The 20,276-nt window shown below is 36.2% G+C and overlaps 1 protein-coding gene across 6 annotated transcripts in view; it reads right to left on the reverse strand.

The window, feature by feature from the left end:
• Positions 1 to 20,276, reverse strand: part of KCNK2 (potassium two pore domain channel subfamily K member 2) — a 231,246-nt gene that overhangs the window by 96,661 nt on the left and 114,309 nt on the right. For all 6 annotated transcript variants that reach the window (XR_010941264.1, XM_067728960.1, XM_067728962.1 and 3 more), the window contains exon 3: positions 18,337 to 18,454. Coding sequence is in view for 5 of the 6 variants with exons in the window: in XM_067728960.1 (XP_067585061.1) it covers positions 18,337 to 18,454 (118 nt within the window). In the remaining variant the exon portion in view is untranslated. The remainder of the gene's footprint in view (positions 1 to 18,336; positions 18,455 to 20,276) is intronic.

Raw genomic sequence — 20,276 nt, forward strand, 5'->3', positions numbered from 1 at the left:
CAATGTGTTCAAGGTTAAACACTTACTAAACATTAAGGCTGAGATTTAAACTATTAGCTCAGTCACTTAGAGCACGTACTTGGGATCAAGGCTACAAATACCGTTCCTCAAACTTACGGGCTCAGTTGTTGAATAACCTGAGTATGAACTATACACTGGACATACTATTCTGCAGGTACTTGCTGTTGTACCTAGTCAGGCTGGGAAAGAATGTATAGATGCATCAAAACAAATATGTCAGTTAAAGGAATTAAATCAAAGGGTTGTTCTGACCTTTTGTTTCACCATGAACATCATTCTGCCTTCCTCTTGGCCCAGAAGCCACTGGCCTGCAGTTCAAACAGTATTTCACAAGATGGCTCCCTTGCTATTTTTAGCTGCAACTTACATCATAAAAATCCTACATCACCGTTGAATAATGGCAAATCTATAGGAAGTTACATATTTCTTAAGTTGCTTTTTGATTTTTTTTGTTCACAAGATAGTTATAAAATCTACAACTGAAGCTAAATGTTGAAGGAAAATTCTCTCACAAAAGAACTGTGCCAAATAACAACAATAATAATCTACCTGCATATTGTTTCCAGCTTTTTATTTAATACATTGGAACTGCGTCCTATCCTCTTTTCAGCTATGAAAACATGTGGGAGGAAGGAGAGAGATCCAGTGAGGGAAGCAGGAGTAAGAGAACACATTTAAGTAGCACTAGAGCTTCACCCACCACCCCACTGGTGAGAACATCCTAGAGTGCACAGGACAAGGTAAAACAGCTCACTTCAAAGTCCTTCTCAGTCCCCACGTGCCTCTCACAGTGAGAGCATCTCCTGTTCTGGACTGGATTCTAAGTGTGCATTTTAATAAAACATGACCACTAAATGTTGGCCAACTATTTCATCTGAAGCTCAAGCCAATAAACAGAGATCTGTTCAAGGTGTAATGAAATGATATTTCTATAAATGGTAGGAAATCCATGTGCCATTTAACTGCCTCTTATTATCTGGTTCTCTTCTTATCCCAAGAGGGGAGAAAAATGATCCAGCAGCATCAGGAAGTGGGGAACTATTTCTTAGCAAGAAATCTGGATAACTTACATTTTCCCACATATAGAGAGAGATTATAATCAGGGATCTGAATTGTGATAATGCATTTTCTGGAAATCACACCTTAAATGTTATTGTTAAAAGAATCTTCCTATAAGAACTTCAATATAATTTGATCTTATCTTCCTGATCATACATGACATCAAACAATAAAATAGCAATAAAGAAAAGCAATAAAGAAAACCATACTACCTACTGGAAAACATTCTGTCTTTGATCAAACTTTGGTCTGCCTCTTCTGAGCTCTTGCTGTGACTGAGCCTTGGGTTCCTGTGTCCTTTTTTGTAAAGTCCAGTTCTAGTAAGAATCCTGTTGAGTCAGTTTAGCCAGAATCCCCCATCTTCAGTATTTGATCACCCTCGATATCTGATCAGTTTCCTTATCCTCCCATCATCGTTGCCCAGGTGATATCTGATTACCTCTGATAGGCCTTTAGCAAGAATCCTGTTAGGTCGGTTTGGCTAAAATCACCCCTTACTCCCTGTGTTTCCTTTTAGTAATTTTCTATCCACTGATTCCCCACCCTGCTCCTTGGCTATAAATCCCTACTTTGCCTTGTTGTATTCAGAGTTAAGTCCAATCTCTCTCCCCCACTACAAAACTCTGTTGCAGTGGTTCCTACACCTATCACAGTGACCCTGAATAAAGTCTGCCTTACTATTTATTTAATGAGTGTCATTAATTTTTTTAACACTGTAAACAGTCAAATGATAAAACTATACAATTCCTCTAAAAGGAATATATTAGACATAATAAATGCAATTTTTTTTTCTTTTTTCGTTTTAGAAAGTTGGATCTTGGAGGACATTCATAATCTGAATTGCCAAGAAAGCTACACTATCTTTGATATGCAATAATTTTCCTCAATTGCAAACTCACTTAAATCTACCTTCAAGGATACTGAGGGTGGTATAGCACAGTGACTAAAACTGTAGCCTCTAGAGCCCAAATATCTGGGATTGAATTCTAGCTTTTCCACTCTGTCAGTGAGAAAACTACTAAAACCAAACAAAAAAACCCTGTGCCTCAGTTTCCCCATTTGTAAAGAGTAATGAGGATTATGTGATATACTACACATAAAGGACATGGTATGGTGCTTGGCACATGGCAAGCCGTCAATGAGTATCAGCCGGCTAATGTTACTTTTCCAGCCATAAAGCATGGCTCAGGTACTACCAGTGGCGCTCTGAAGAAATGTCCACTGTTGAATGAAAACAATGGTGGTAAAAATGGTGATGCTCACGCTGACACTACTTTTCCCACTGAAACACGCTTAGAGTAAGGAGGAGTTGAGCCAATATTCTTTTTCATGCTTTTCATTGCGCAGATTATGCCATGGAACAAAAACAGCTATTTGATACCAATCAAATAATAGACGAAGCGCTCTATGTTACCGCAATTCACCGTTTACTGTCACAGCCAAGCAGGCATTGGCAGCTATCGGGTATGTCATCCTTCATTAGCAAGTGGTAAACATAATAATTGGATCACGGCAAAGCCTGTTATTTTGGAGGAACTACTTCAACATCTCTCACGGGACTGATGGAAAGTATCTTGTCTGAGATGGCCTAGTATTTTTCTATATTCACAATATAAAGAACCACAAATTGAGAGGGAAAAGGCACCTGAAGTTTTTAAACAAAATCATAAAATGTAAGAATTGAAATGGCCAATGGAATTCTACCCCATCATTACACAAATATGGAAAGCTGAGACTAAGAAAATTGAAGTATTGGTAGTAATTAGGTAGCAGAGGTTGAAGAGACAAAATGCAAAGTTTTCAAATGTTGAATGTCCATATTTAATACAATTTAACATGAAATTATGGTGTAAGAACTATGCTTGTCTTGGCTATTACCTTGGGGCAGTAATTCAAAACTCATCAACTACTGTCAGTGTCAGAAAGGAAAAGAGAGAGAATGTGACAGCCAACCTACCTGAAAGATGTATAATTACCCAGATACTGAACTTAAGTGACGACAGCTGAAGCTAGGTCATTTAGATGAAAGAATACATCACCCAAACCATTAAGGGACATTGGTTAAACTCAATTTAAATTTAACATCCAACATCTTTTAAGATTCATCTCAGATATGAGATTAGATTTCCATGTGTTCTTTGAGTTTGACAAATTAAATATCTTCAAACTAATTTATTTGTGTATCTTATTTTTTAAAAAATACACTAAAAAAGAAAATTAAGGAGGTACATTTTCATGTTTAAAAGCTTCATACGCTCAGCATCAAGACAGTAAGGCCATTCAGTCTAAGTATCATACAAGGTTTTCTCACACATAGTAAAGGTAGATATACCTTGCTCAATTCAATATTTACAAGTAAAAAGTGTTGGAGGATCCATCAGAGCCCAGTGCTTTTCAAGCTGATTTTCTGCAAATTACTTGTACATTTCCCAAAGGTAACAATGGCATCATCCTTTCACCTAGAAAGGTAGAGTCTTGAAACTAAGTCCTTAACCATTAGGAGGGAGAGATGAACAAATACCATCAGTACACAAAAAATTTATGGTAAAACACATATACCTTGCTCTTCTCAACATATGACACAATACAGGTCAGAGGGTATGAATGCTGACCCTGCAGCCAAGCTCTGTGGGTTTAAAACCCCACTAATGCCACGTACTCACTGCATGACTCAGGCATGTTATTTATCTCAATGCCTCCCTTTGCTTATCCCAAGATGGGAAGAATGACAGCAACTCCCTTATAGGGTCGTGGCAAGGATGACAATGTTTGAATACGTACGTAAAGTACTGAAAAGAGTACCTGGTACATACTGTTATTTTTTTTTGCTATTATTATATTATTACACGAGGGACCATACAAAAGACAAACCTTTCAGTCCGATGCCACAATTTTCCTGACTTCTCAATGTCTCTTGGGTTTTATAGGTCTTACCAATCTACACCTCTTACATATTTCTGTCAAGGAAAGAACCATCAGAAGCTCAAATAATCCACCTCATAATAGTTGGTGACTCACTGATCATGTGCTATTAATTTTTATTGGTTCTGTCCTACCTAATGGAAATCTTTGCTTTATGTGGGTAATTTCCTTTGCTCTCTAGAATTTATTTTCCACAATTTCCCACAGATAGTAGAATATGTGCTCTAAGCCTTGGGACTAGGAGAAGATGGTGGGGAAAAGCCCATCCCCCAAACTCTGGGAACATTTGAACTGGAAAGATGTATAAAAGGAAATTAACACTGACTGAGAATCTACTATAAGGGCGGGACTGTGGTATCCTAGGCACTTTGGGTATATTTTCCTCAATTAATTCCCAAAGTAAAATTCTGGAAAAGATGTCTCAAAACTTATTTATACTAAGGCTCAGAAATGTTAAGTAAAACACACATGAGCATTGAAAGTGACACAGTCAGAGTTTAAATGCACACCTATCTTACCTCCAAGCCTTGTCCTACTATGGAAACAGGCTGCCTGCTCTTGGATACATCCCACTACCCCTGCCCCACCATGGACAGACACATACACGCACAAATAGTTCCATTTTCTGTTTTATATATTTGGCATTCATAAGGTTTAATTTAAATGAAGGATTCCAGGGGTGGGGGACAGGGAAGGAGTACGAACATCACTGTTCCACACTACCTTGTATCCTTACTTAATTTCTTACACAGTCTCATTTGAGCCTGAAGTGAAACACGAACACAAAAAAAGATAATTACAAGGGCTTCCCTGGTGGCGCAGTGGTTGAGAGTCCGCCTGCCGATGCAGGGGACACGGGTTCGTGCCCCCATCTGGGAGGATCCCGCGTGCCGCGGAGCGGCTGGGCCCGTGAGCCATGGCCGCTGAGCCTGCGCGTCCGGAGCCTGTGCTCCGCAACGGGAGAGGCCACAACAGTGAGAGGCCCGCGTACCGCAAAAAAAGATAATTACGAGAAGGCCTGATCGTGCCCTAAATGTGAACCCTTAATACATTTTTCTCTTTTCTGTAATCTCTTCACAGCTACGAAGACTATCTCAGATTAAGTCCTTTACCCTAATTTCAGTCTATTAGAAAACCTAATCCTGGAATGCAAGTAAGAAATCAACAAGACACTCCTAAAGATAGCTCAGGACAACAGCTATAAAAATACTGTTTCCTTGTTTCCATAACAATCCAGAGCCTATAGATAGAGAATATGGAAGGATTTTCCACTCAGTAGAAGGAAGTGAACTGAAATGTACTAACTGGTAGCTAACTATACTTATGTTATCCTGCTGCTAAGCCTGCCCACATTGAATTAAGTGGAAAGAACTTCTGAGGCTCCCATTCACACTCTGTGTTCACAGTTTAGAAACACAAATCCAAAGTGAAAACAAGTAATATAAAAAACTGGAAAAGAAATATCATCTTTTAAACTCCTTTAAAATTGTGCCTTCCCATTCCCAGCCTATTTTCCTGGTCTAGTTTTTTTTTTCCTTTATCCAGTACCACTTTTTAAATTCTTATATTTGCATGCTTTTCTTGTTTTTGTTCTGTTTAATTTTTATTGAAATATAGTTGATTTACACTGCTGTGTTAGTTTCAGGTATACAGCAGAGTGACTCAGTTATACACATATATGTGTATGTGTGTGTGTGTGTGTGTGTGTGTGTGTGTGTGTGTGTGTGTATAGTCTTTTCCAGATTCTGGCTTTGTAGGCCATATAGCCTCTGTTGTACTATTCAACTCTGACATTATAGTGTGAAGGTAGCCAAAGACAATACTAAAACAAATTGATGTAGCTATATTCTAATAATTATATAATAGGAGGAAGGCTGAGTTTTTAAAACCCAGAATGTCAGGAACGGGGATGGTAATACTCTAGTTTTCTAAAACATAACATTTCTTATCATGTTTACAGAAAACAATTCAGAATCTGCAGGAGTTTGGAAGAACTGAAAATATTTGACACTATAATATCACTCAGAGCTCAGCAGAAACATAAGATTTTCTTATTTTTAGAAATGTATTTTCACATGGTTGCTTTCTGAGCACTATACTCAGTTCTCTAAGCAGTTATTTAGTTGGCCAGCATCTACATGAGCATATTGCTATGATGTTTCTAATATGGTATTTTTTCTTAATTTTTGAAGTGCTACAAAATGTTACTATCAGTCTGAAAATTAAAACAGAAATTATTCAAGCCAATGGCTTTAAACCCTTTTGAGAATGACAGACCATTTTGAGAATCCGATATACATTTTGGGCCCTCTCTCCAGAAAAGAAGATTATAAGCCCTTGAGGGTTACCCTTCCAGAGGTTCACAGAAATTGAATCACAAAGCTCACTTCAGTCTTTACTGGACAATGAGGAAAAATGGAGAAATACAGAATATTCTTTTAAAATGATCAATTTTAACTGCACAGTAGCTAATTAAGCATTATGAAATATATTATCCTTTGAGTTTTCATAAAATCCTGGGAGATGGCAAGCACAGCTATTATTATTCACCTACTAGGAAGTCATTTGGACTATTCACATGAGGAAATAATTCAGAGAAGTTCAATGATCTGGTCAAAATCACACAGTGAATAATGTTAGAATCAAGACAAATCCAGGTCTTCTATTTACAAATTGTATTTTTTTCCTTGTTTTACACTCTTTTCTTTAGTCCAGTGGTCAGCAAACTTCTCCTATAAAGGGCCAGATAGTAAAAATTTCAGCTTTGCATGCCATATAGCCTCTGTTGTACTATTCAGCTCTGCCATTATAGCGTGAAGGTAGCCAAAGACGATACTAAAGTAAATGGACGTAGCTGTGTTCTAATAATTATACAACAGAAAGAAGGTGGGATTTTGCCCACAGGGTCATAGTTTGCTGACCCCTGCATTATTTTGCTTGTACATCAAAAGTAAACTCAGTCGTTTAACTTACTTTCCTAAATGGTTTTACTGTTTTTGTATCATCGTGATAAGTGATCACTACTAAAATGCAGTTGGCCCTCCATATCCTTGGGTTCCATATCAGTAGAGTCAACCAACCATGGATCAAAAATACACAAAAGAAAAATTCCAGAAACTTCCAAAAAGCAAAATTTGAATTTGCCGCATGCTGGCAACTATTTCCGTACCATTTACGTTGTATTTACAATTATTTACATAGCATTTACATTGCTTTAGGTATTGTAATTAATCTAGAGATGATTTAAAGTAAATGCGAGGATATTTGTAGGTTATATACAATCACTATGCCATTTTATTTTTTTTAACATCTTTATTGGAGTATAATTGCTTTACAATGGTGTGTTAGTTTCTGCTGTATAACAAAGTGAATCAGCTATACATACACATATATCCCCATATCTCTTCCCTCTTGCGTCTCCCTCCCACTATGCCATTTTATATGACTTGAGCATCCATGGATTTGGATATCTGTGAGGGTTCTGGAATCAATTCGCCCTTGGATACCAAGGAGTGACTGTACTCTAAATGCTAATGGATCCCTGTATAATATCACCAGTGACAGCAAAATCTCTGCCAAGAAGCTAAAATTAGAATTTTATATATTGATTTTTATTTTCATTTTGAGATAGTTTCACTGATGAAACCACTGTATAGAGAGATAATTTTGGAGCACAATCTCCTTCACTAGCACAATATTAGATGTGAAAAATGAAAATCCTATTGCAGTGATGGAGTTAAGGAGACATAGTTTGAGAAAGCAAATTAAAATATAAACTATTTTACTTTATTTTATTATAATGTTTAATTTATATTATATGTTGCCTTAAAATATAAATTATATGTTGCCTTAAATATCTAAGAGATATATATATTCCACAAAATATTATATTTTATTATAATGTTACTTATTTTATTGTAATGTTTAATTACTTTGTATATCAAATAACATTCAAGGAGGTATCTAATTAGTATATTTGTTTATGGAAGTTATTAGAGCTGTCACAAAATATCTTGGTTCTTCTGAGCATAAGGTAGGATAGCATCTCCCCACCTACACTCTTGAAGTTGGTCTGACCAACGTCACGTGAGTAAAAACAATATGTGCACGTATATGAAGCATGATTAGCCAGTGTTCAATTTCCCATGGTCTCCTTTTTTTTTTGGTACACGGGCCTCTCACTGTTGTGGCCTCTCCTGTTGCAGAGCACAGGCTCCACACACGCAGGCTCAGTGGCCATGGCTCACGGGCCCAGGGGCTCCGCGGCATGTGGGATCTTCCCGGACCAGGGCACGAACCCGTGTCCCCTGCATTGGCAGATGGACTCTCAACCACTGCGCCACCAGGGAAGCCCTCCCATAGTCTCCTTCTTATGAGCAAGAACAATGGGCAGGGCCCTCCTGTTGACCCACACAGGTCGTACAATGTGATCAGGAAATAAACTTTTTATTTTGTAAAGTCAGCAAGATGTGAGGATCATTTACTACAGAAAATAACTTAGCAGATTCTAATATAGAGGCATAGATTTTTTAAAAAATCATATAGAAAAAAATTTATAAAAATATTAATTTTTATTCTATTCAACTAAGAGTAACACCTGTTTCATTATATATTATTCTGATGATCACATTTGGGATTATCTAGGTATCATTAAAATCAACTCATTTCATTAGGTCAAAACAAATTAACTAGATTAAGAAACTAGTCAAATCTAACACTTAGCATTTGTGAGAATAACTGGTTTGAGCAAACCTTAATTATGTGAAGGCAACATTATATATATTATAAGAATTAAAATGTGTGGATTAAAGCTTTAGGAAAGAATGTATTTTCTTTCTTTGTTAACATTAGTAATAGAAATAAGTGTAGTATAAATTTTAATAAAAATTACTTTAGTAACAAAATTAGCTTACTTTAAATTAGTATGCTGTGATTCAGTGTACAAGCTCTTTTTACATACATAACTTTATTTAACCTTCACAACAGTTCTGATTGTGAGAAACACTAGCCCCATGTGACAAATAAGAAAATTAAGGATAATAGAAGAACTGTGATTTGCTCAAGAATATAACCCTAGCCAGTAGCAAAGGCAGAAACCTAAACTTAAATTTTATGAAATGAAATCTGATGTTCCTTCTACTGACTCACTCCTTTGAAAAAAACAGGGAGCAATATTTTCATTCTAAGGTGCACTACGGAAGTACAACTAGGTTAAGTGTCTGCATGAATATGTACAGCACTTTATTAACTTGCAGTATAATATTTATTAGGAGGTCATATCTACATCTATTTTTTATGCATCAAATGATATTAAAACAGAGTTTCCCAACAGTTAAAAAGATGATGTATGACATCTTTGTTAGTTTTATTAAGTAAGTAGGACATGAGCTGATCTCTCAGAAAAGGATTTACCATGAGAAGGAATTGTTAGTACAAATGAGTTATAATACTCACTATTTTATATTCATGTACATTCCATTGAGTGAATGGACCATAATTTACTAAAGCATAGCCTTTATGTGGGACAGTTTGAGTGGTTTCCATTTTTATATAGTATAAATTACACTGGGATAAACATTGTCAAGTATATGGCATTTTTTAATATTTTGGATTATTTCCTTAGGATAGATTCCCAGAAGGAGAATTACTAGGTTAAAGGGTATGAACATTTTTATGACTCTTGAAACACACTGCCAAATTGCTTTCCAAAAAAAGGTTATATCAATTTACAATGCCACCAGCAATATAGGAAAGTGCCCTTCTCATAATATTCTCACAAGTATTTGGCATCATACAGCTTTTTTTTTTTTTTTTGCGGTACGCGGGCCTCTCACTGTTGTGGCCCCTCCCGTTGCAGAGCACAGTCTCCGGACGCGCAGGCTCAGTGGCCATGGCTCACGGGACCGGCCGCTCCGTGGCACGTGGGATCTTCCCGGACCGGGGCACGAACCCGTGTCCCCTGCATCGGCAGGCGGACTCTCAACCACTGCGCCACCAGGGAAGCCCCATACAGATTTTAGATTCATAAATTTTGTAGAATTATAATATATATATATATATATATATATATCTCTTAGATTTTTAAGGCAACATATAGTTTAAATAACCTCCAATTTCTAATCTGTCCTTTAACTGTCTATGACGATTTGATATTTTTATAAGTCTATTTAGAATTATATGTGATGTATATTAATCTTTTTTCATAGTACAAACTGCTTTGTCTATTTTGATGTTTCAGCTTGGTGACTGCATGTGTATGTGTGTCAGGAAGCGTACAGAGGATTCAATTTTTGTACCTGGTCAAATACATATTTTCTTCTGTGATTTTTTTTTTCTGTTGGTTTTTAGCATAGCTTATCATAACTCATCTCTATCTATATTAAGTAATCAAATTATTCTAACTTTCCCAAGGAGTGATTTTTGAAAAACTTAACTCTTGAACTCAACTGTAATTTATGTTGATGTATAAGGCATGGTTCTAAGTGATCTTTTCCATGTTGGGAACTAGTTACCTCAATATCATTAACTGAATGATCCTTCATTTTTCTATGTTTTAGATGAAGTCTCATTTGTTATATATTAAATCACCTAATTCTTATTCAAAAAAACAAAGAACAAAAAACAGAGTTTTCATTAAGTTATCTACAGGTACCACTGAAATTACTTATTAAAACCTGCACTCTTTAAACAGGAGCTACTTAGGCTGATTATGATTTATTCCATACCCTTTCTTTCTTTTTCCTTCTCTTGCTGCTTGCCTTTGGAAATTTCACTCTTTGTTAGCATCTCCAGTAAGGGAAACTTAAGCTTAAAGAGGAGAGGTACAACCCATCAACCAAATTTGCCCACGTTTACTGTTTTTGCTTTAAAAGTAAAGTTAGAAGGGGAAGAAGTTTAAGATTAGTAATTAACATGCATTTTTTGATGACCTGTGACTTTCAAAAGTTCATAATATCAATATTTTCCCCAGTGGTACTTTAGAACCAAGAGATGGCTGCGTGGAATTCCTTTGTGTTTAGAATTAGTCATTATGTGCATCGTACCTTATGTGCATACAAACCACAATACTTACACATGGACCTAATTTGGCACAGGTACTACTTTTGTAAATACCATGTTATTTTTACAGTACCACATAAATAACAATGCCAATTTTCCAAGAGTAAGATTGCACAAGTCTAGATTTTTTTTTTTTTAAAGGATTGGGAAGAAAACAAATATGTAGCATAATTACTAGCTTAAAGTAGACAGGCCCAGACAAATGTTATTACGTTTCTTCCCTATCAAATGCAATACTTGAGACAATTACAAAAATATTTTTCTAATAATCATCTCACCTAGTTTTAATCACATTCCGAGCAATATTTGCATATCTAGTGGTCAATCAGATGCTCTATAAAATCTATCATCTATGACAAACGTGCTGCATTTCATATAGTGGTTGGGAAGGGGGAAATGACAAGATTAAAAATAGATTCTGTATTTATTCAGGGCATGAACTTCATGACAATTCTTTGCTTCCAATTTTGGGGTAATTTCATGATCACATCATTTGACAGTGACTGATTTCCCGAAGATTAAAAATATGTTATCGCAAACTTTTCAAAAGTAGGCAAAAATATATAAAAGTATATTTTGTTACAGAATACAAGCAGTTCCTGCCTTGAACACACCCAACACGTGGATGACTACTATTGCAGATACCATAGCCAGCCCTCCTCTTACCGGCACTTCTGGGTTTTTTTATATCTATACTTTCTTGCTCTGCGTTCTACTACCAAATAATAATAATAATAATAAAAACACTGCCTCACTCCTGGGAAGATTACATCCTTAATGCTCCTAAATCCCTTTCCAACTAGCACAGGATTCTGAGTACTAAGTGCTCTGAATTAAACCTCTTTGTGCTGATTAACATACATACGTAATGAGAAAAGATTTGGAGTCTATAATACTATAATTATTATGCAATAATTCTGCTTTACTGCCTATCAAATATAATTTTGCACTCTGCAATCTTAACTACCGTTCAGAAGGCATTTTCTCTGAAGAATAAATGCATTTTAACTTAGAAAATAAACCTATGTGAAGGTTCTTCTGAATGGTAGGAATTGATGTTAATATCCTGAGATAGGTTTTATTTTCATTGATTTTAGTGGATGGGAAGAGAAACAGAGCATCAAAGACCCAAAACAATTTCTTAATTTCAACTTCTGTATTTCAGCTGCACAACACCAGAAGTACAGATTTTGGAAAAAGAATTATCTACTTTAACAAACCGGCATAAAGAAAAATGCAATGAGATTGTGGAGTCAGAGCTGGAAGTCACCTTGCAAGATTACCTGCCTTTTAAGCTGCCTGAAGGAAGCTCAATGTTTCCAAAATCCAATATGCAGTTCTCAGAGAACAGCCAAGAGACCAGTGAAATGCCATAGAATTACGAGTCTACCAAATTAATAAGATAGCACCCAACACCCAGCGCTGCAATGACATCATCCCCCGGGAAAATGCTGACTGTCAAATTCTACACCACTGCTTCAAGTCTGTTCATTTCCGAGTTCAGACAGTGGTTTCACGAGATTACAAAATTGAACAAAAAAGATCTTACACCTTTTCCCTCACCTTTTAAGTTATAGCTTTTTTACCAACAGAAAGGTCCTAGACTCTCTGCTAAAGATATGCATAGGCTTTACAGTTTTCAATAGAGCCTTGGCATTTCCAAAATTGACCTCTTCTTTTTATCTGGAACTGTTTGTTAAAACTTTAACTTTTTTCCCTGTTTTTTTCTAATCTTTCTTTAATTTTTCCCCCGTTTTCTAATGCATAATTAAGCATTATGCTAAACAGGTAAAATAAGAGTTGGCAGAAAATCTGTGACCATTGTCATAACAGCTTCAGCAATTCAATAATTCAATCTAGGTAAAAGGAAACTGAAAGTCCCAGTGGCTGATTCAAAATACAGAAAAACTAAACATAGAAACTATATACCTGAATCCAATCTCTATAACTCAAGGAGTGGAAAACAAGAGTGCTTTGTAAATACGAGAAATGTTACTCCAAGGAAATGTTTTCCATAAGACCTAACATGATGCTTGGGGATCTTAAAGTTGCTGTAGACCACAGTGGTGTCTTGTTATTTGCATTCTGACACTCAGAGATCAGGATGATTCAGTGATAAGCTTGGGCAAATCCGGTCCCTGGCATTCCGATTTACTTTCCACTGGGGAAAACTTTATTATATTTTAATGCCTTCAGGGAATAAAATCACCTTACATCTTATTCTAATCTTTAAATTGACCTCAAAATAGAATACAGTTTTCCATTACATCATTTTTGCCAACTGCCTTTCCTAGAGTTTAAATGATTTCTTATTAGCTTTAAAATAAAATTTAAAACACTAACCCTGCCCCCACCCACGGCCCCATTCTCAGAGATAAGTGTATCTCCATCCATAAAGTCTCTTTTTAAGATCATGCATCCGTCCACTTTTCATTCTCCTCACGGCCACCTCCGTAGTTCAAGTCAACATCTTCTCCCATATGGAGTAATAAAATAACCTTCTCATTCGCCTTCCTGCTTTCCGTGTTGCCCTCTGAACAGCAGCCTGAGTCACATCAAGACTCCCTTCTGCTTAAATCTTTCAGTGGCTTCTCACTGAATTGAGGATATTGTCATGACCTACCAAGTCCTACATCCGCTGGCCCCTGTTCATCTTGCTAACCTCGCTTCTTCTTTGCCATGCTGTGCCCTCTGCCTGAACTCATCTGTGCACTCTTCTTTCCCTGGCTGATTTCTTTTCATCCTTTAGCCTTCTGCTTAACTGTCACCTGCTCTGAGAGCGCTTGAATCAGTCTGCTTTAGAGCACCTGCCACTCCCTGCTCTGGCTCCACTACCTACTCTTGACCACGTACATGAACTTCTTGTAGAACATTTACTGCCATTGATAATGGTCTTGTTTTCAAGTGCACTGACTGATTGTTGGGTCTCCTCAACCCCAATGTGAGCTCCGGAGGGAGCCTGTCCACCTTGTCTTTCTAGTCTGTCTGAATTAAAGAATAAACCAACAAATAAAAATTGAGGTGGGAAAATGACTAAAATGAAGCTTCCTAATATAACACCATGTATAACATCTTGGCCATTTTTTTAAACTCCTTTTTCTTCACAGGATCAACTAGGACTGCTTATGAACTACCAGCCTGCTGCCTAGATATTCATTTCATTTCAATAGTCAACATTTAGATGCCTCTCTCTTTGTTGTATTAGTCACCAAGGCCTGTTGATTCCCGCATCTAATTATTTCAACCTTTTGTCCTAATCTCATCTTTCAACATCAACTCCAGTCCTCCCAGTCAATACTCTCACTCCCCTTCTGTGGATCACAGAAATGGTCTCCTAACTGTTCCCTCACCGTCAGTCTCCACATATCCTCTTCCTGACAGATGCATCTTCTAATGTCACTTTTAACCTGTCACTTCGCTTTCCAAAAAAATCCATGTTCTTAGTACAGCAGGTCCAAAATTCTCAAAAACCAAATTATATTCAACTGTATTCTTCCCATGTGAATCAGTCAATATTTCCCATTACTCCTCTAAACAATTCCTCTGGTCTACTCAAATACTTACTTTTCTATCCTTGAAATAAGTCAGGCTCATTCTCCCTTGGTGTTTTAGCTTAGCTATCTCACAGACTGGGAGGCTTTTTCCCCTCCATCAGTCTAAACCAAAACATTTTCTTCAAAGCACAGTTCAAATCCAACTTCTCTAATTAAGCTTTTCCTCCCCATTCCAGCCCACATGTTCTTTCCTTTTTCTCAATTCTTATAGCACTGAAACCATTGTTCCATGTAATATTTGATTATACAAGACCTATTTTTGTTATTATCCCATTATTTCCTAATTGTAAGTTTTATCTCCCAAATTTGATTGCAAACAAGGACTGTGTTCTTATTTCCTTTTATTCTCCCAGCAGTGGCAAAAGTAGCATAGATCCAATAGGAGCTACTACGTTGACTTAATGATTTACATGGTTCTAAAGATGAATCCCTTCAACTACAAACAACAATTTTAGATGACCTGTAATTCCTAAACAGACCATATTCTCTCTTACCCCTAATCTTTCCCACATGAACCCCTGATGCCTGGAATGTTCCCATTCTACCTTTATTCATCTGGGAAATTCCTAATTCTTTTTCCAATCTCAAATAGGACATTTATCAAGGAAAGGGAAGTATTCCTTGCTCCTTTTTTACCCACCCACCTACCCCAGTATCTATGTACAATGTCACTCCTATACATTCCCACTGAATGCTCTTAAGCCATAGGACCTGGCATACTATATTGTAAATGACTGTCTGCCCACGGGCCTCCCTGACTGGTCTGTGTGCCACCCAGGCTCAAGTAATTTATCTTTTATCTTTATAGTAGCAGACTGATCATGTTGTATTATTTTTTGAGTAAGTAAATGAACAAACAAAAGAGTTAGTAATGAAGCCTGTTTAAAGAGCTAAGAATTAAGTGTAATGTTATCAATTTAGTGTTATGTAATTTCCAACGAGGTACACTTCATATCATTTAGAATCCCCATTTGTTTTTAATTCCAAAAATAATTATTAAGCACCCACTACGTGTCAGGCACTGGGGATACAGAAAAGACTCAAACACATAAAAATCCCAGAACTTGCATCTTATTAGGTGCGATAAGCAGTGGGGTATGGTGTTTGCTCTGAATGAGCTGGAATCCAGAGAATATTTCTGAGCAGAAGGTTTCTTTCTACATGGATGCTGGCACTGAGATGATGCTGGCTTGGACCAAAATGGTGGCAGTTTGAATGGTGAGCAGTAGTTAAATTATAGATCTACTTTAAAGGCAGAGCCAACAGGACTCACTGATGAACTGGAAGCAAGGAATAAGAAAAGAATAGTCAGGAATGGATGTTAGTCTGTGCAACTGTGAAATGGAATTTGTGAAGGGCTTGGAAGGGTGTGATTTTGAAAACAGTGTGTAGATATATGAAGAGATTCTCTAAAATTAGTTCTTAAATTTTAATATTCTACTTTGTATAACTGAACTTCTCTTGGGCATATTTCTAATGAATAATAAGGGTCACTTTGGCTTCTTAGACAAATTGTTAACACTGAGTAGAAAAATCTGGGACAGTTCAGCCAATGCAGCTCCATGAAGCACTGCCTGTATCAGGCACGCTACAAGAGCAACTGCAACTTTTTCTCCCAGACTGTCTCAAGTTCTATTTTTTAAACAACAGTGTAGCTTAGTGCTAGAGGTTACAATTTCTATGATTTCTATAAACCACTTCAAAGATCATACAATTATTATCATTAGCAATATTAATAATTACACTTTGAATTTTATTAAATAATGACTGGATATCTCTCAAATGGAGACTTATGAAAGAGGCCAAAATTTGTACCTCGCCCTAGACCATAATCTAGTCCAAGGTCCTAGGAGATGGCCTTGACCTAGAAGTAGAAGACCATGGAGTAAATGTCGGTGACCTAGAATGACTTAATCCACCGAAGACTGAGATAGAACAGTAAGAGATTTGGGCTGTCAGGCTGCTACCTAAACAACCTAAATAATCAGCTACTGTGCTTAATGGCTATAATTTGGGGGTAAGGCTGGTAATAACGGTTTATTTTTTTCATGTGTTGAAGTATATGTCTGCAAAACTTACTGAATTTGGGATTCAAAAAATGAGACAGTTTATAAACATAGGATGCAACACTAAGTCTGTATAATGACTTAAGTCTCTTGGAGAATAATTTAGTGGTGGTCATGATGAGTTATAACGTGGACATTTGAGTTTTCATTGGGCAGAAACAAACCATTCTCACTCAGTCTGTGAGCTTTTTTTTCCTTCCAGACTCTAAGAAGTTTACACAATAAACAGTTATTTCCAAAGTAGAAATGGCCAAGATGTCTAAGCTCCAAAGTTAACCTGTTATTATGGTTAAATATCAAGGTTGCCATTCTTCCAGATTTTCGCAGCCACACAACTTTTGACCTAGCTGATGGAGATGTAAGAGTAAACACAGCTCTTTGACTTCTTAACAAAGGCAAAAATCAACATGCTAAGGTATTTATTTCACTGGCAAGTGTTCCAGCACAAAGAGGCATTACAGTGGATTCACATAATGACAGGACACTACAAATTCCTCTCAAAGGAAAATTCTAAGCAAGAGTTCATCCATAAATTGTCCATGTTCACTTATTTAGGACTTTGATATAAGGTACTCATTTGAAAACTGTATACACTTCATAATCTATCAATGACATCGAAGAATAAAATTAAAACTTTTAGAATTGTAATTCACACACCCAAATCAGAGGTCAAGCCCATGAGAGGAAATCTCATCCCAAGCATGTGTGGAAGGGGAGAATTCCCTTTGCACACATATTTTGTTCATAATTGTGATGAGTCAATTTCCTTCTCTTTATTGAAAATTATGCTTTAAACCCACCTCCTTCCATGAAACAAGCAGCTGTAATTCCTCCCAATCCTCACGGCATGGCAAGCATGGCTTTCACTATGGGGTCTGCATTTATATCCTCTGGATATCTCTTGGGCACTGAAGGACTAACTAACAGAAGAGAAGTCATCTACTTGTACCCATTCTGCTGCCTAGTGGGTGCTGAGTGGATGCACAGTCAATCCCAAAAAAAGAGACCGTGTTCCACTGTGACCCTTTTTAGCAGTATGACACACAACATGATTAAAAGATAAAAGGTCAAGGGCTTAAACTTTCATTTTTTTGTAATCTTAGTATTTCAGTGTTAATTTTTTATACATTTGTGTTATTAGAAAAACATAATGCATGAAAAAGGCCTGAAATAATCATAATAGACAAGTATATAAAAATAGGAACAATCTGTTCAAATGCAGAGTTAAATTTTACAAGTTGAAGAACGTGATATCAAATAAGAACTTCATGAAAAGAATGTCAAAATTGTACTCAAATCGTTTCTTTCTGTACTAAAGAATCAAAGATGCAGGAAATTTTTAAACTACTTGTCCCCCCCCCAAAAATCACCATTTCAAGCTATTTCCTGATGTTCTTATCCTTTAGTCAAATGACTCAAATGAACTGCTCTCGAGTTTCATATGGATTTTAAACAACTCAGTATTCTGAAACAATAACTCATTTCCATCATTCCTTTGTTCAAACCTTTAAACTCTCTTTTCAAAATCAATTTACTGAAATCTAGTTTTCTACCTTAAGTAGACCATTTTGACCAACTGTAAAAAAAATTCAAACAAGTGAATTTTAGCTCACAAGCTGTACCAAAATTAAAAAACAAAATAAGTTGTCTCCTACCTATGGTTGTAATAACAGTGCCAGCAAAGAAGAAGGAACTTCCCAAATCCCAGTGACTGATTTGATTGGAGGTGTTTCCTAAAGGTATAATCCCTGCATTTATTGCTGCCACTATTTGCTGCAAGTTTAAAAAGAAATTTATCAGTACACATGAATCACATGGAGGCATCAAACAGTATATATTCCACCCCAGACGACCAGTTAGACAAAGAGCATCAATTCTGAGGTTTGCTTTTCCATTTAAAGTATACAATAGAGGTTAAAACTTTACACTAAAGAATGCAATACATTAAATTATAAGAAAACTATATTTGATATCGAGTGAATGAATCTGCATAAAGCTTATCATATTGTGCTATGATATGCATTCATATCATCATCCAGTACCATATTTAGCAACTTATTTGAATTAACCACTAAATATAGCAATAATTTTTAGTAAGCACCACAGAGTTAAAATATCAGATTGCAAACTACAATTTAAATACTATATAATAGCTTCATCAGAAAAACGAGTATTTCCAAAGTGCTAGTCATTTTGAATGGTAAGCATAGGTATCCAAGCCTGGGTTGTGTACAGCAGTAGAGAGTATAATATCAGTAAGGTCCAACAAAACAGGCTAAAATGACAAGGAACAGACAACAGCACTTCATCATCAAGCTTGAGTCGGTTCATTTATATCGAGATTCTTAGAATCTCCACAGAGTTTTCAAAATTCTATGACAATGAGTATCATCAATGACCTGTAGATGACAGTCAACAATATTCATATAGGAACACTAGAATCTGGATGCTGCCTTGAGTAGTACTGGGAGACAGACAGCAAGATGAGATTATAATCCCTTCTCAATCATCAGATGTTAGGGAGGGAAGAGGGAGCTCCAGAAACACAAACATAGGAGAGAATAAGTTAGGAGAAATTGTGTAGTAAAAGAGAGACATATCGATGGTGGCAAAAGACATTTCTGTTGGAAATACAGTTTTTAAATCTTTATCACTTAATTTCCAGATTTTAAAATTGGAAGGACCTTCATTTGACAGGCAAGGAAATGAAAGACCAAGAAAGGTAAAGTGACTTGTTTAAAGTTATATAGTTTATTAGCAAATGGACAAAAACTACACTGTGAAAATGGAGGCACTATCTGAAGTTAATGACATGTAAATGACATGTAAGTTAAGGACAGTAACTATCTGAAGTTACTGTCAGATGTAAAAGAACAGGTAATCCGGAGCTGAAATGCAATATAAAATCTTGTCTGACTCGTCTTAAACTACAAATTGCAACTTCAATAGTTAATTGAATTGTAATGTTTTTATTTACTTTAACAATGATATATATTCATTATTTTAAAAACTTAGGAAAATACAGCAAGGCACAAAGAGGATAATAAAAATTTTTCATCATTCCAGAATTCAGAGACAACCACTGTTAATGTATTAAGGTATCTACTCCTGGCATTCTGCTACACATTTTACATAACTGGATTTATGAACTATATGAAATGTATTCTCTATTTTTATTTAATCTTATTCTATATGCGGTTTTCCTTGTCATTACCATATTTACTTAATCATTGCCCAATATGTAGACATAAATGCTGTTCTAAAATTTGTCTTATTATAATAAGTGCTGCTATGAACACATTTGCATATAAATATTTTTTCATTTCTGAATATTTTTGTGGGAGAGATTGCTAGAAATAAATTTGCCACATTGAAGATTACGAATATCTTAAAGCACTTGATGTATAGTAGCAAGTAGCTATCCAAGAAGGTTGTTACAGTTTATAGTTGCCCCCCAGCAATTTACAAATGCTTAGCAATACTACTACCTCTGGTATTAATGTCTTATCTTTACTGAACTGATAAGAATTGTTTACATTTATGTATCCTTTAGTGAGTGAAGTTGAACACTAATGTTTCCTTTATCATATATTAA

Source organism: Pseudorca crassidens, chromosome 2 (genome assembly GCF_039906515.1).
Source record: "Pseudorca crassidens isolate mPseCra1 chromosome 2, mPseCra1.hap1, whole genome shotgun sequence".
Taxonomy (NCBI): Eukaryota; Metazoa; Chordata; class Mammalia; order Artiodactyla; family Delphinidae; genus Pseudorca; species Pseudorca crassidens.